Genomic DNA, 16,751 nt, shown 5'->3' on the forward strand with positions numbered 1-16,751 from the left:
GATGTGGAGAAATTGGAGAAGGTCCAGAGAAAAGCAACAAAAACGCTGAAAGGTCTAGAGAACATGAGCTATGAGGGAGACTGAAAGAATTGGGTTTGTTGAGTTTGGAAAAGAGAAGACTGAGGGGGGACTTGAGGAGGAGGTACTTGAAAACTGCTCTCATAACACCCTTTTAGGAAAAAAATTATTCTCTGTAACTCCTGAAGATAGGACAAGAAGCAACGGACTTAAATTGCAGCAAGGGAGGTTTAGGTTGGACATTAGGGAAAATTTCCTAACTGCCTATGGAGGTTGTGGAATCTCCATCCCTGGAGATATTTAGGAGCAGATTAGAGACACATCTGTCTGGGTTGGTCTAGACAGTGCTTGGTCCTGCCATGAGGGCAGGGGACAGGATTTGGTGGCTTCTCGAGGTCCCTTCTGGTTCTTGGATTCAGTGAGTTACAATTGTATTTATCCTCTTGTTGCTCTACAAACCTAGAGGCATCTTACTGGATGCCTTGTAGCAGAACGTCTACACTATAAACCAAAGAATCAGTCCCCCTGCCCACAGTCCAGAATATGATGATTCCAGTGAGCATTAGCCCCCTCCCCACCCCACCCCAAAAAGGGACTATTGCTGTATTCTGGCCTCTGAGCCAGTGATGGGTGAGGGGCGTACATGTGCATGATTTAATAGCACTGAAGGGTAGCTGTCGGTGGAAGAGATGCCAGTAACACTAGAGTCTGAAGGTACGTCCTGTCGCGAGGGCCTGATCTCCGCTGTTCATAGCAAGTCGTTTCATGTTCCTTGTGCTCTGTAAAGCAGTCCCCCTCAGACAGCTCCTCAAAGAAGGCCTCTCACCTACTGCCTTCCAGGCTGGCTTTGAAGGAAGAAGGAGAGCTTCTGAGATGAGAAGTGGGGAAGCAGGTTGTCTTGCTCCTGTGTGGCCGATGGTTTCTGGTTCGGAAGGATCTGGGAGCAGTGGAGGGACTTGCAAGGAAATTTACTCCAAAATATCCCTGCAGTGGGAGGCCATCAGCCCAAAGAGAGGAGGGAATAGTGAAGGGAAGTGCATGCAAAGGGGAGTCCGATTCTCCTATTGCTGAATCATACAGGCACTAGGCGTGGGAGCAAGCGAGTGATGAGTCAAGCATGTGTACTTGCTCGCTGTCCAGAGATGAGATACCAGCTGCTCAGCCGGGCTCCTTGGTGTCTGTGATAAAACCAAAATTCTCCAATAAAAACCATAAATGTCCCTGTTTTCCCACAGTTTGAATGAAATGCTGATCCTCAGTTTCCCTGGCTACAGCACGTGTGTCTCTGTCTCTGTCTATCATCAGTTGAGCACAATATTTTGTTGATACATTTGTCAATGTTTAAGCAAATTCAAAGCCTACTAGTCCTTCAGTCATTATAATCAAATACAGTTCATAGAGTGATCCAGTTTCTTTATCCATATCCAGTATATTGTTTCTTTACTTTTATCAGGGACCTGCTGTATCAGCTTCTTGTTCTCATTTTTCGTTCTATGTTTAGCACTTTCTGTGGGTTCTACAGTGGTCTGCCGCGGATTGTATCCTACAGCCTTGTTACACACCGCGTATTACCAGCTATGTGACATTTGTCCTTGCCGAACTCCGTAACAGGGCTTTTAGGGGTGATTTTTGAAGTTTTTGGCATCTTTCCATAACTTTAACTACTGGTGTATGGAGGCTGAAATGAAATTGGGGGTGCATTAAAACACTGTTATACCCTATACACGGTAAAACCTTATACACCATTAAGTAATCTCTGTATCCTGGAAGTAGTTTATTGGCGTGCAGTTAGCTATGTAAATTTTAAAGTGCATTGAGAAATCAGCCCCAAGTCTGTGTCTGTGTGCGGGGGAGGCATGCACTGAATTTGTGAACACTGGTCCTTTCAGTAACATGTACTTCATAGTTAATATATGTCTTTACTTTTTTACATTTTATGAAAAATAGTCTCTCTTTAAAATTGCAAATTGTTTTTTCCATGGCAAATGGATTCCTAGGAACCCTGAGGATCAGGAATTCTTGGGCCATGAAGGGGGAACTAGGATGGGTGGCCACCAATGTTTCCTCTAATTTTCTCCATCCATGTGCGGAATAAATGTTATGTGCACCAAGGCATGTGCAGATATGCACCACCAATAGAAGCGCATGCTGAATGGCTGTGGGTGCTCTGCTGATCAGCTGGGTGATGCCTGAATCTCTCCTGGATGGCTGCCCAAGCACACAGCTTACAGGGAGCGCTGGTGGCCACTGCCCGTTGTAGCCCTTAAATCAGCAGAGTCCTCGTCAGCATTGCCGGGAGCTGCGTGGTGAGGACAGGGGGAAGGAACTGCAGTTATTTTGCTTTCCAGGCAGAGAGGAGGAAGAAAGGGCTGGAAAATCAGGGTGCAAGCAGGCAAAAGTGGCCGAGCAATGCAAACCCGCCACGGCTGCGGTGGGGGGAGAAAATTGCCTTAAAGTTCTGGTGCATGTCTCCAACCCTCCCGCCTCACTCCGTGTGTCACTTTAATGGCAGTAAAGGACTCCTGGTTGCCCACAAAGCCGGAGCCTTCTCCGCAACCATGACACCCGCTATGTAGAAAGCAGTGTCCCGATCTTCAGTGGTCTCTGACTTTCTGCTTCTAGCTGGTTAAGAAATGCAATGAGGGAGCCCACACCATGGAGAGGACCGAGCAGATGGTGACGCTTCAGAAACAGCTGGAGTTTGGCAAGATCAAGGTGAGGAACCCTTTGCGTTGGGAGTGTCCCCTGGCTGCGACGTCTTACGCTTTAGCAGGGGTGGCAGCTTTTTCAGTGCTTGCAGCCAGGTTGGCAAAGGTATTTAGGCACCTTGTGAGAGGTATGAGAATGCCTAAGTGAGTTAGGCCCCTTGAAAAGCCTGACTCTGGAGAGTTAGTGTTGTCACTCTACGTGGTCTGAAAATGGTCAGGGCACTAAAAATCTGTCTCTTGTTCTACCAGGACAGTCCTTCAATGCTAACTCACTAAAGGCTAGATTTTCAGAACTGCTCAGTGCCCGGCTTTGGCATCTCCTATTGCTCCAAATCCTTGCTCTCAACGGGAGCTGCTCTGAACATCTGGCCTTAGGATGGCCGTGTAGCTCTCCACTGATGATGTGATATGTGACCTTTGGGGGTCATTTCAGATTCTCCTTTTACTGTTGCTATTCTGTCCCAAAATTGATTAAATTTCTTGGTCTCTGGCAGCCTTTCCCGCTGATTTCTGCTTCCCGCTGGCTGCTGAAAAGAGGGGAGCTCTCCCTGTTCCACGGAGAAGACACTGGCATTTTCCGCAAAGGCTTTGGCCGGGCCAGCTGCTATCTCTTTCTGTTTAATGACGTCCTGTTTGTAACCAAGAAAAAAAGGTAAGGGAGGATACTGATGGTCTGTGTCTTATTGAATTTGTAAGAAGAGGCTTTATCGGTTTGTTTGATTTTAACCTTGGCAATTGCCAAACCTGATTCAGTCAGTAGCGCTGAGGGGGCATTACATGGTGGTGAGGTGTCTGATGAATGCCCCTCTGTATATTTACAAAGCTAGAATCCTAGTAGACGAGGTGGTTCAGAAGAATGGTGGGTGGTGTGGAACCTACACACCCGCCACCAGTTTGAATCTGTGTAGGGAGTGCCGTTTGCTGCTCGACAATGGTTTGATGCCTATGTTAAGCAAGTTGGTATCCTGACTTGAGCTCTTACATAGTATGTGTCCTAAAAGGGTGTCATGAGGAGGAGGGGGGAAAAATTGTTCTCCTTGACCTCTGTGGATAGGACAAGGGCTTAAACTGCAGCAAGGGAAGTTTAGGTTGGATATTAGGAATAAACTGGCTAGGGAGGTTGTAAAATCTCCGTCATTGAAGGTTGGGTAGGCAGGATCTATCAGGGATGATCTAGATGGTGCTTGGTCCTGCCCTGAGGGCAGGGGACTGGACTTGACCTCTCGAGGCTCCTTCCAGTTCTAGTGATCTGTGATTTCAAAAAACCCAAACAAACCAACTTCCTCCCTCATCTTAAGATGTGGGTGGTGCCCACCAAAGCTCATGATGCTATTTATCGTCTCTAAGGTGCTACAGGACCATTCGCTGTTTTCATAGCCCTCCCTGTTGGCACTCACTAGAGCAGTGGTTCTTAATCAGGGGAGCTTGTCCTCTGGGGGTACGCAGAGGTCTTCCAGGGATACTTTAGCTCATCCATTTATTTGCCAAGCGTTACAGCAGGCTACATACAAAGCTCAAGCCAAATCAGTGCAGACTGAAATTCCATAGACAATGTCTGTATTGTTCGATGTACCGTACACTGAAATGTAAGTACAATATTTCCAGTCTTAGTGATTTATTTCATCACTATGCGGTAAATCTAGGAAGACGAGCACTTTGTCAGTGATCGTGTGCTGTGACACTTAAGAACACAAGAACGGCCATACTGAGTGAGACCAAAGCTCCATCCAGCCCCGTGTCCTGTTTTCCGACACTAGCCAATGCCAGGAGCCCCAGAGGGAGTGAACACAACAGGGAATCCTCACGTGATCCATCTCATTGCGCATGCCGCCCACGTGTATTTTATGTCTGATTTTATAAGCAAGTAGCTTTTAAGTGAGGTGAATTTGGGGGCTGTGCAAGACAAATCAGACTCCTGAAAGGGCTCGGGGTGGCCCGTGGCTATAGGCCCACTCGGCCGTCGCCTAAGGCGCCGCCTTCAATGGCGCCCGATGATGACGTCACCCCATTGACGGCCGTGCAGGCGGGGGCACCGATCGCGCGTTCCGCCTGGGGCGCCAGCTGCCACAGCCCGCCTCAGGCCACTCCCAAAGGGGGTACAGTAGTCTAGAAAGGTTTAGAGGCCCTGCTGGAGAATGTTACTTTTGTTAATCTCAGTAGAGAAGCCAGAAACTGACTGGGTCTCTTCCCCCTTGTGCGAAGATGTTTCCCCCAGGGCAGCGTTGGGGCATGTTTCGAATAGAGCTGGGCAGTTTTTTTAGGCAAATAGTAAATTTGCTGAAAACTGCATTGGGGGGAGGGCTCTGAAACTGTTCCCAAATCGGGCCGAACTCAGTGAACGGTTTCACTGGAGGGGAAAAAAAAGGTTGAAAAATAAAATGTAAAAAGTTTAAATGTTTCACTTCAGCTGGCTCGCACGACTTTGCCGTTTCACTTCGAAATGTCATTTTGTTTGGCAATTCGGGTCATGTAAAACCCATAGAGCTGGAACAGCTCCTGAAGACGACCTAAAACAAACAACTGGGTGGAGGGAGAATCCTGTCAGGGTCTAAAATGCTTGTTTACTTTGACCAGAGGCAAAGCGAGTAAACAATAAAATCTCATGTCGGGTCCAATGCGTCTGAATATTTTCTCTGGATTTTCCAGTTCTGTCCCTGAACCCAAAACCCAGGGATTTTCTCAGCTGGTTACAGGGTGAGGGGTGAGTAGAAACATGTTCCTGTCCCACTTGGTAAGACGTAGGGATGTAAAATCCCGTTTAATTACTTAACCAATTAAATGTTAAGTTTAACCAGTAAACGGGGGCACATGGCCCCCCCGCCTGCTGGGAGGGGAGCTCTTCCAGCCCCCACTGTTAAGCAGTTAACCATTAACATCCCTAGTCAGAAGTGGCTGTACCCTCCAGTGCCGTCAGTGGAATCCCTCTGATCAGTGCTGCGGGCAAAGGACAAGAAATGCCGACACTCCGAAGTCCTCCCTGCTGTTTTATTAGGGAGTTAACTGAAGAGGAAGAAGCGTCCTAGACTTTTGCCCAAGACGCTCCCGGAATGTTTTTAAAACTTTTGATCTTTGACCAAATCCTTTGCTTACAAGTCATTAAGTCGGAGTCATTTAGGTACACGAGTCAAGCCAGAGCCCCACCCCTCCCCTCACGAGGGCCCTGTTATGGGGACTTTTTGCTTCCAGCTATTTAGAAGCCCTACCAGTGGGACGTGAAACCAGCCCAGTGAAGCTGGCACCCACCACATCTCTCTCAGGGACAAGGGTGAGAGGTTGTGATGATCTTACTTAAAAAGACTCCCCCTGCCTCCCACCAAGATGCGAGCAGAGTAACCGGGGCAGGTGTTGGAAGGAAGGTGGAACCTAAAGGAGGAACAAAGCGCAGCCGGGGAAAGCCTGGCCATGTATCAAGACCCCATTCGGCTAGGCCCTGTGCAGGCACCAGGGCGAGCCGGTCCGTTCCCCGGAGACCTCCCATCTAAACCAGCGGTTCTCGACCTTTCTGGCCGCGGCCCACCCTGCTCAACGCAGACCTTTCCGCAGACCCCCAGCCAGCCACCCAGGATGACAAAATGCGCGCAGGTGGGGGTGCAGGCTCTGGCCAGGAAGTAGGGTGCAGTGGGGCTGAGCAGGCGGGGAGGAGTGTGAGGAGACTGGGTCACGGGCTGGGCATGCAGGAGATGGGGGGCACTTAACTGGCTCTGCACCTCCTGCTGCTCCCAGTGATTCCGGGCAATGGGAGCAGCAGGGAAAGCCTCCAGGCGAGAGTTTCCCTCGCCGGTGGGAGGAGGAGTGACAGCGCACGGAGCCGCTTCCTTCCCCCCAGCCAGATCAGGCCCGCAAGGCTCCCTCCCCTCTCATGAAGCTGGCGCTCCAACCTCGTGGGGGGGGCAATGCAGGCTTGCCACTGCAGGGGAGGGGCGAGCCCCACGGCCCACCTGCAAGATGGGAACCAGTGGCCTAAAGCAAGCAGGGGAGGGGGGTTAATATTTTGCCTGATCAAAGAACGGCCCTTCTGAGGGGGCACTTTGGGAGGCTGAGTGTGTGCATCCAGCGAGCTCGTAACCCAGCAACGCCTCTCCCCAGAGGCAAGAACCTCTCCTCTGGTTGGCTCCGGTGCCCCCGGCCTGCAGCTGCCCCCCACCCCGCAAAGGGAGATACCAGCCCTGCTTAAACCATTTTGGATCATTGGGCTCCATGGGTTCCGTTCACTCCCCCAAGTGGCCCAGAGACCTGATTCATTTCTCCCCGCTTCGGAGGTTTCTGGCTCTCCCATTGGCCAGCCTCGGGGGTGGCTTTTGGGAATTGTCCGTTTCCCGTGGGAGCCCCGGTGCTGCCTGCCGTGGCAAGGCGAGGATTGGACTTGTGTAGGAATAACCCGCCACGGTCTGTCGCTGGAGGCGTGACAGTGACCCGGCTCCCAGGGGATTACTCCCCCGCATGCTGAGGGGATGAACCGCACATTCAATCTCTGGGCGGGGTCCCTCGGCGATCCTGTCCAACTCCATGACTCTCTTAGCTGACTGAGAACCATATGCTCTTGGATGCTACTTCAGCTCCCATGGCAGCTTGAGAAATGCACCATCCCAGAAGAAGAGGTCACGATTCAATGTTCAGTGGGCAATGGTGTCTAACACTGGCCGAAGTTAACGCCCCCCAATCCCATGATCCATTGTGGCATTTGGGTAACAAACTTGCTATTCTTGTGTCCTTTATACTCATGTTGTCCCTTTTCCCTCTGAAAACGATCCAGGACCCTCTCTGCAGGGTGTTGTGTGCCTGTGAGAGCCCGTTTTTCTTTTATCTGTTTATGTTCCCAGGACAAATGTGTCACTGGGAACCTCAGAACGGTCAGTTCGGGCTTCCCCGTGCGGGAAATCAGAGAAATCTTCCTCTGGACAGATGGCTCACTTGCTGTTACGCTAGAATACAAGAAGCTATGCGGAGGGGCACACAGCAGGGGTGAGAGACGGGTAGGCCCATCGTGCATAGTCCACCAGCTGGCCAAACCCCAACTGAAGCTGCGTAGCCAAAAGCCAAAATCAAACCAGCCCCTGTCACAAATACTCTGCTATTGGCTATAGGACATGGTGGGTTTTGACCATAGCGGGTCAAGGGCCGGATCCAGACTGGCGCCGTACAGACACGTAGCGACAGAAGGCCCCTGCACCAAAGAGATAACAGCTCAAACCAGTGAGTTCCCGTAGCTCATCCAGCGGGTTTGTGGCATGTCCACACGTATGGCTAGTTCGCTGAAAGCATCCGCCCCATGTGCAGCGCCACTCCCAAAAAGCCAGCGATGTCAGAGAGCATTCGGAAAAGGAGAGAGAATAGGACCCAAAATATCATCCTGTCTCTGTTAATCCACGGTCCACCCACAGCTTGAACCTGGTGTGCAGTTCTGGTCGCCCTGTCTCGTGGAATTGGCAAAGGCACAGGGAAGGGCAGCAGGAAAGATGAGGAGTGTGGAACCACTTCCATGTGAGGAGAGAGTAAAAAGCTGGAACTGTTCAGCTTGGGACACAGACGACTAAGGTGGATAAAATAGAGGTCTGTGGGATGACGGATGTGGAGAAAGTGGATAAGGAACTGTTCTTTATCCCTTCTCAGCACATAAGAACCAGGGATCACCCAGTTAAATGAATAGGCAGCAAACAATAGGGAAGAAGTTCTTCACACAAAGTGTTGTTAACTTGTGGAACTCCTTGCCCCAGGGTATGTTGTGAAGCCAAAAATATAACAGGGCTCAAAATAATTAGATTCTGAGAAGATGGGGCCATCACTGGCTATTATCCAAGATGGTCAGGAATGTAACATCTGCCAGACGCTGTACATAGATGACTCACTGATTTCCCTGTTTTGTTCATTTTTTCTGAAACCCCCGGTATTGTCCCCTTTTGGAAGGTGAGATACTGGGCTGGATAAGCCTTTGGTTTGATTCACGATGTCTGTTCTTAGGTTTTGACGTCCAACCTCAGCCAGTAACCAGGATCAGATAGGGGCTGCTGATCCATTAAGTTGTATTGCCCCTGCTCTGAAGGGCTTTCCACATCTGTAATAGCATCTGACCATGCACAAAGCTCCTGGTTCTGTCAGCTGTAGCTTTGTGTGTGTCCTGGTGTTTGATGGGTTCTGGTAAACCTTAGGGGTGGCTGCTTTGAGACCAAGTTCCCTTCCTTGGTGAGCGTGGCTCTGGAAGCGACCACTGTGGGGTCTAACCTGCTGCGCTTTGTTGCCTCTAGCGAGGAGAGCTATGCGGTTACGGACTACGCCACGCTGGATCAGATAATGGTGGAGAAAATTGAGAACCCCGACGCTCCCGTGTCTCCCCCAGGGAAGCCAGGGTCAAGTGGCGTAGCCCGTGGTCCATGGGGCGGCCACTTGTTTCGAGTGATCATGAAGAAGAACAGCGAAGGCAAGGAGGAGAAGATTGTGCTGTCTGCGGAATCGCTGTGAGTGTCGTTCCATGAGCTTCCTTCCGAAAAATACAGAGGGGCTGTGAATTTTTTTCCTGGATTGTGGGTGGGTTACTTTTAACAGTGAGAACATTGTTAGAAATGTGCAACAGGTTAATATATGTTACACCCGTGACTTATTTTATAACACTTGAAGAAGTACATTAGAAAGGCTACCAAAACCTCTCCTCCCCCATAGCGCAGAAATAAGTTTTGCCTTAACTCTGCCCTATTTATCTTCTGCAAATTGCATAGCTCTGAGAAGCAGCTGTTAACACATTTCCCAACATCTCCCGCATTGGTTTTGCTTTTGTTTTGGAATCTCAGCTACTTCCTCCTTTCTGCTTTCTCTTCATCCTTATCTACCTATCCTTCCCCTTTGCCCTCTAACCAGAAGTAATTTTCTTTTGCTGCTGTTAAATCCTGTTCTCTCCTGTGGAGACTTGTCTTTCTCTTCATCTTTCACTTCCTGCTCTTCTGAGATCAAAATGGCACGTAGAGTCTTTCTCTCGGAGACCGTGTTAGCCTGGCCAGATCCATGATCCTCAATCCTGGTTCAGAAGAAGTTTGTGTGGAGTGATGGTTCTTTCACGAATCCCGAAACTTTTGCCTCTGATCTTGGGTATTTTTTTCAGCCATGTTTACAATTTTATTGTCTCTCACCTGATTTTTCATTAATGTGTGACAGTGTGGCAAAGTCCTAGATCTACTCAGCAAACATTTAGACTACTTCTGCTTTAAAGCCTCAACTCTCTGCTCCTTGGAGTTTTCATCCTGCAGAGACTAAGTCCAGACACACTTTATGTGGATTAAATGATTTGTTCAGTAATCCATCTGTCAGACGATTGATTCCTTGGAGAGAGGGTTGGAGGGTAGCTAGATGCACGTGGTAAAGAAAGACCGGTCTTGTATATAGCCTGCCAAGACCACTTGGTTCTAATGCAAGCTACTTCCACACTTGTTACCTGCCCGTACCAAGGTCTTTAACACTTTCCTCTTAACAGGAGTGACCGGGCTCGTTGGATCACGGCTCTGATGCACAGAGAGAACCAGGCAGATGACAAGGCCAGGAAAGGAGGTACAGCTTTACAGATGACCAGTCCTCAGGCATTCAGGGCTATTTTTAACATGTCTGCAATAGGGACATGAAAGGCTAACTGGTCAGCCTCACTCTTAACGGGTAAAGCTTACTGGTTCCAGTGGAGAACCTTCCCGCCCAGGCAGGGGGCTGCTCCAGCCCCACAGGGCCCACTGCAGACGGGCTGCTCGGGCCGGCCAAAGCAACCTCTGTCCAGGCAGGTCTGGCCCACACAGCGTGTCATGAGGGGGAGGGGTGCTTGTCTGTGGTGGGGGGTGCTCCAGCCTCACCCCTCCCGCTCCGCCTTGAGTCGGTTAACCGATGGAACATAACGGTTAACCAATTAAACAGAAGTTTCCATCCTGAGACTGTAGCTTGCTCGGTGATGCCTGTTAATTATTGTCCAGCTCTACCTGGTGAAGGACTGTGACGCTCTCCATTCAAAGGTCAAAGTCTCTGAGTGGAAAGCGTGTGACGGCAGAGCTGTGGACGTGTGTGTCTGAAATAGGAAGGGCCTGATTAATTCTCTCGTTGAGGGACCCATTCTGCTGGATGGCTCCTTCTCCCGCTAGCAGCGTTTGCCTCTCATGGAGATAACAGACCTTACCTGCTGCATAGGGATGTGAGCGACTAGTCAACTAACCAATAAGCAGAAGCTGATCGGATAGTCAATTAGTGATACGACTAGCTGCTTTTTTCCCCTTGCTGCCTCTATCACAGGGAGGCAGCAAGGGGGGAGCCGGAGCCGGAGCCAGTGCTGGGGGGAGCCGGCTTAAAAGCCATTTACCCCCAGCACTGTCTCCGCAGGGGACAGGGGAGGTTGAGGCACAGCAGGAAACAGCACGCATGGGGACTGAAGCAGACTCCACTGCAGCTGGTTCTGCTGCGATTCTGCTTTTGCAATGTACAATAGCACCGCAGGGAGCGTGGGACCAGCCCCCCACCAGCTCCATGCCCCCTAACCCTCACCCGTCAGGGCTCTCGCTACAGTTCAAATGCAGAGGAAATCCCAGCGACTGTTCAATTAGTTAATTAATCTACATGTAACATCCCTACTGCTGCAGTTAACTCTACATCGGTCCCTTTAAGATTCTGCCGGTGGCTTGTGCTCTCCTTGGAACAGTGGGATGGGATGCTAAGAAAGGGAAATGAAAATCTTCTGGTTGGAGGAGGAAGAGAAACAGACTTTTGCTCCCTCTGCTGGCTCTGCAGCAGCGGCTGCTGCCCCGCATGGAACTCCCGAATCGGTTCATGTCTGGGATACACCAGGAGGGGAATGGAAAGGCCCTGTGAATTCGAAGCCCTGCAGACATGCAGGAAGTGCGAGATCCCTGCCAAACGAAACACTATAGAGATGTAGCCGTGTTAGTCTGATCTTGCTGAAACAAAAGACAGGACTATGCAACACTTTAAAGACTAACAAGATGGCTTATTAGGTGACGAGCTTTCGTGGGCCAGACCCACTTCCTCAGATCAAATTCTGGAAGAGAATTGGCACGACCATATATACCAAAGGGATACAATAAAAAAAAAGTGAACACATTATAAAACTGACAAATCAGATTTAGAACAGAGGGGGGATGAGGGGGAGAGCTACTATCTATGGGTATGTCTACACTGCCACCCTAGTTTGAACTAAGGTGGCTAATGTCGGCATTCGCGCTTGCAAATGAAGCCCGGGATTTAAATATCCCAGGCTTCATTTGCATGTTCCCGGGCGCCGCCATTTTTAAACGCCCCGTAGTTCGAACTCCCAGCCCATGGCGACACGCGGCACTGACTAGGTAGTTCGAATTAAAGCTCCTAATTCGAACTACCGTTATTCCTCCTGCAAGGAGGATATTTAAATCCTGGGCTTCATTTGCAAGTTCGAATGCCTACATTAGCCACCCTAGTTCGAACTAGGGTGGCAGTGTAGACATACCCTATGAGATAATGATACTAGGGGTGATAATTGGGGAAGCTATCTTTATAATGGGTAAGGTAATTAGCATCTTTAAGGCCCATTCATAAAGTGTCAAATTTAAGTATTCAAAGATGCTAATTACCGTACCCATTACAAAGATAGCTTCCCCAATTATCACCCCTAGTATCACCGCTGATACAATAGAAATAAAGCGTCTTTCTCCGACTTCTGTGTAGCCTCCCCAGGGGTGGGCATAATGCGGAGTGGGACCTGATTGCTTTGTTGGTTATGTATGGACCATTGTCAGCCTCAAGAACTGGGAAGTTCTGTCAAGACCCCCAACAAATCACGAGACTGGTTTAAAAAAATGCTGGGAGGGGCAGGCCATGGGACTCTCAGGTTCCCCTCCCCACTCCCAGGTATTGCGGCCCTCGCGACGCAGTGGTGAGAGCTGGCAGCTTTGCCAGTCACCTTCACAAAGACCCCTGGCTCCGACCAGCCTTGGTAGCACGTCAAAGAGCAACCCTGGGCAAAGCTTGGCCAACAGGAGACAAGGGTAGGGCTAGAGCCACTGGAAACCAGACCTTTTTGTTCAGCTGATTGGGTTTGCGTCACTTCCTGCCCGCTTGGTGGCTTGGCTTTGAGATTGCTGATGAAATGGCCCTAAAAGCCAAAGTGATTGATCCCCAACCCAGGGAAAACAAGTCCCACAGGGCAGCCATAGTTCTGCCTCCAACCGCTGTGAGCATCACAGTGATCGTTTCCTATTGCACAGCAGGCCTCTCTGCCACCGCGGCTGCGATCGCTCGCCAAGGCCGCGTAACACTAGGACGCTCTTTGGAAATAACGAACTTCAGCTTCGTCACTCCTGAAGTAACACAGTCGAACTAGCGCGGCCACACGCCCGGGAAGCCTCGCAATGAGTCCGAGGCAGGCTCCCTTCACCTCGAGGCAGGCTCCCTTCATCCGTGTGAAGGACTCTGGGGAGTCGCTCTCTCAAGATGGGAGCGCCGGGGCGTCCGCACGGCCGCTCTTTCGAGCTCACTTTCCGAACGAGCGTTAGTCCCCGAGGAAAGCAGGAGCCCAGAGTTGGAAAGAAGCGCCCCTTTATTTCGAAAGCACGGGCTTGGCAGTGCGGACGCTCCGCTTAGCCATTCAACCCAAGGGGGTTATTTCGAAAGGAAGCCCAGGCGAACCCCGAGAGCTTGCAGCCTCATGCAGCCGAGCCCCGGGGGACAGCGGAGGAACTGCTAGCAGGCATGGGGTTAGGGAAGGACTGGAGCAGAGCGTTGGGCTGCCCTGAGGAAGGCTGTGAAGCAGGAGTGTAAAATCCCAGTTAGTTAGTTTTACCAGTTAACTCATTAAATGGGAGCGGGCAGGTGACTGCTCCAGTGCACTGGGCTAGAGTGGTCCCGCCTGCCCCAGCCGGACTGCAGTCCCCCCCGCTGCGAACAGGGGTTGCTCCCGCTGGCTGGTGGGCCCCATGGGGCTGGAGTTCCCTGCCCACTAAGCCTCGCGCTCAGGCACTTGTCCATTAGCATCCCTCCTGAGACGTGGAGCTGGTTCAGGAGCCCCGGGAGAGCAGAGAGGTGGGTGGGGCGCGCGGCCCCTTGAGCCTGGTGCCCGAACGCTCAGCTCGAGCGGTTGTGGGGCCCTCGCTAGATCTTAGCTCTGCTCTGGACTTGCCCGTCTGCGGTGGGCCGGAAGGCCCGTCCCTCCGGTGGCACCTGCATCCCGCTGCGATTTTCCAGCGCCCCTTGCTTGCGGGAAAGCAGCCGGTCTCCCGTCACTCTGCAGGAGAGCCCGGCCTGCCCGTCGCCAGCCCTCTCCCCGGGCCTGCAGGCAGCGTGGCGGTGGGGTCCGTCCGGACGTAGCCTCGTGGCAGCTTTGCGTTTCGTTCAGTCTCCGTGTTCTCTGTCTCCCCCACTAGAGCTGAGGCAGGTGGAGCTCACCAGGGCCTTCTTGGCCAAACAGACGGACGAGATCTCCCTGCAGCAGGCCGATGTCGTCTTGGTCCTCGGCGAAGAGGATGGTAAGTGGTTGGGGTGAGATGGAGGGAAGAGAGGACTGGGAGCCAGGACTCTTGAGGGCTGGTCTTGGCTCTGGGAGGGGGAGGGGTGGGGAGCGGAGCTTGACTTGGGCTCTGAAAAGGTCCCCTCGGCTTTTTGGAGCAGGTTCCTCTGGGCTGTGGCCCTGACACTGCCCTGAGGCCATCTGACCGTGGAGAAGTCCCTTCCCTTCCCTGTGTCCGTGCCCTGGGGAGAATGGCTCTGCCTCTTGGGGGTTTGGTGGGACGTGCTTTCAGGCCCAGGCATGGCGGCTGCTGCCAGGTTACCCCGTGGGTGGGCTGGGACTGTAAGGAGCCGTCCGGAGCAGTAACTGGGCTGCCGCATGACTCCCCAGTGCATTGTGCGATTGGCACGCCGGCTAGCGCTGGTCAGTGTGTCTGATGAAGCCAGTTCAGTTTGGGTTGGACAGCTGGGGAGTCCAGGGCCCCTCCACCTCGTGGACCCCCCCGGGCTGGGAACCTCAGGGCCCTGCCGTGCAGCAGGAAGCCTGTGTCAGGCCGGGGTAGCTTCTTCCAGGTGCAGGCAGTTCATGACTCGCTGGTGCCCGCCAGCAAGGGGCTGGTGTGGGGTGCTCCCTCTTGGGGTTCCCTTTGCCCGTCTCTGAGTGCTCCACCCCCTCTCCTAGGCTGGTACCTGGGCGAGAGGCTGCGGGACGGCGAGAGAGGCTGGTTTCCGCAGTCGTGCGCTCAGCCGATCACCAACCGCAACGCCGTGGAGAGCAACGTCCGCCGCATGGAGCGGCTGCGCATCGAGACGGACGTCTGAGTCCCCGGCCCCGGGGCCGGTTCTCTCTCTGGAGCAAGCCACTTGGAAGGCCGCAGGCTGCAGCCCTGCAAGCTAGCTGGGCCCGTAGACCATGGAGGGGAGAGAGGGGAATCAGCCCTGCCCATGCCCGCGCGGCCTCTCCCACGCTGCTGATCCTCGGAGAAAGCACCATTGCCCTTCTGGTCAAGGAAACTCTCTCGGGGAACTCACTTGACTCACCCCTGAGCGCCGCGAGCAGGGATTGGCCCTGCACAAGCTCTGCGCATGGACCGCCATGTCTTGGAAGACTTCAGCAAGTCTCGACGGCTTCTTTATCTCGTCTGGTCTAGCCCAGCCCTTCTCTCACAGCTGGGCGGCTTTCTAATGATCAACTGGAATTTGCTGCCAGGAACTGAACGTCACGGCTCTCGGCTTTGAAACCCGAGCAAGGGGGCTTCCTGGAAATAGCCAGACACCCGGCTGGGGAGCTGGGGCTTTTTTTCTATATTTGAGTTGGCCTGCTGTTGTCTCCGATTCACCTTCCCTCCGAGGCCATCGCCCACCGCTCCGGCCTGGCCGACCATGTCGGGGATGGAGCACGCGCGGGGGCGGCTTTGCGGCGGCTGTATTGTGGGGCGCACGTCCAGATGTGGGGTTCATAAACGTGTACCCTGACCGTGGATATTTGTCCTTTGTTCGTGAGTCCAGGAGTCTGTCCCCATCTGGCTTGACCCTGCTCGTGGCTGGAGTGGAGCTGGGCAGCGTGGGGCGTGCTCGGGGGCGGGGGGCAAGTGTCTGTTGCCGCAAGGCTGAGCGGCCCCGACCCAGGGATGTGATTCTGCATCCGTGCAGAGGGTGTCTCCTTTGCAGCGCGGGGGCCAAGGCGGGCGCCCCGGTGCTCTTAGTACCCCCTGGGAGCTTCGGAGAACTCCCCGGTGCTCTGTGAGGGTTGGGCTTTGTCCTGCGTTCAGAAAGGCCAGCCAGCGGGGAGTCACTGAGACAGCACTGAGTCCCCAACCAAGTAGCCGGCGCGATGCGTCCTGGGTAAGAGACCTGCGAGTCCAGGGGGCTTCAAGGGGGCTTGTGCAGCACGGAGACCCCTAGAACCCAGAGCCTGGACACCAGCTTGGTGCTGGGCGGGGGAGCTCATCGCCGGTCAGGCTCGAAGGGGCAGATGAGTTTTATCCTTTGCCGTCTTCCGGGCCCCCTCCCTTCCCTGCCGGCCCCCTCAGCTCCCCAGGAAATGGAGCGGAGACGGGCAAAGGGAAGAACCAGCGTGTGAGGAAACACTGGACTTGCCATGCAGCCTGCGGGGAGCAAATGGCTGAAATGGGAATTTCCTCTGGTCGGCGGTGCTGCCGCTCCCGCAAAACTGCCCCTCCCCCGCAAGGTTCTCATGGGTGTGTGACCCCTCGTGTTGGCTAGCCCCGCGTGAGGTTATTCAGCATAGGGGAAGCCTTTCGACTGCTTATACCACTGCCTGAAAGGGGGTGGGTGTGTGGGTGTGCACGCACGCACACGCCTCAGACCAGACAAATCACCAGGAACAGGCTTTATTCTGTAAAAACCATAGAGCAGGAAACCAGCTGAGCAGCCCCTCCGCTCAGCGTGCACCCTGTGTGCTGCTGCTAGCTCGGCCCTTGCTGAGACCCTGCTGGGGGCAGAGGGCCCACCCTGGCAGGAACCAGGAAGTTCTCCCACCACGCCGCAGTTTGTCGTCCACAACTTGTAGTTCCCAGGGCTGCTGCTGCAACTCCCTGGCCCTGGGGCTAC

The 16,751-nt window shown here is 53.0% G+C and overlaps 1 protein-coding gene across 3 annotated transcripts in view; it reads left to right on the forward strand.

Moving 5' to 3' along the window:
- The window catches only part of ARHGEF16 (Rho guanine nucleotide exchange factor 16), a 44,818-nt gene extending 29,160 nt beyond the window's left edge, over positions 1-15,658 (forward strand). For all 3 annotated transcript variants that reach the window (XM_075906534.1, XM_075906533.1, XM_075906535.1), the window contains exons 10-15: positions 2,641-2,733; positions 3,221-3,378; positions 8,969-9,178; positions 10,186-10,259; positions 14,096-14,197; positions 14,860-15,658. In XM_075906534.1, the coding sequence (XP_075762649.1) occupies positions 2,641-2,733; positions 3,221-3,378; positions 8,969-9,178; positions 10,186-10,259; positions 14,096-14,197; positions 14,860-14,999 (777 nt within the window). In that variant the 3' untranslated portion in view covers positions 15,000-15,658. The remainder of the gene's footprint in view (positions 1-2,640; positions 2,734-3,220; positions 3,379-8,968; positions 9,179-10,185; positions 10,260-14,095; positions 14,198-14,859) is intronic.
- The last annotated feature ends 1,093 nt before the right edge of the window (positions 15,659-16,751 follow it).

Source organism: Pelodiscus sinensis, chromosome 23, assembly GCF_049634645.1.
Source record: "Pelodiscus sinensis isolate JC-2024 chromosome 23, ASM4963464v1, whole genome shotgun sequence".
NCBI lineage: Eukaryota > Metazoa > Chordata > Testudines > Trionychidae > Pelodiscus > Pelodiscus sinensis.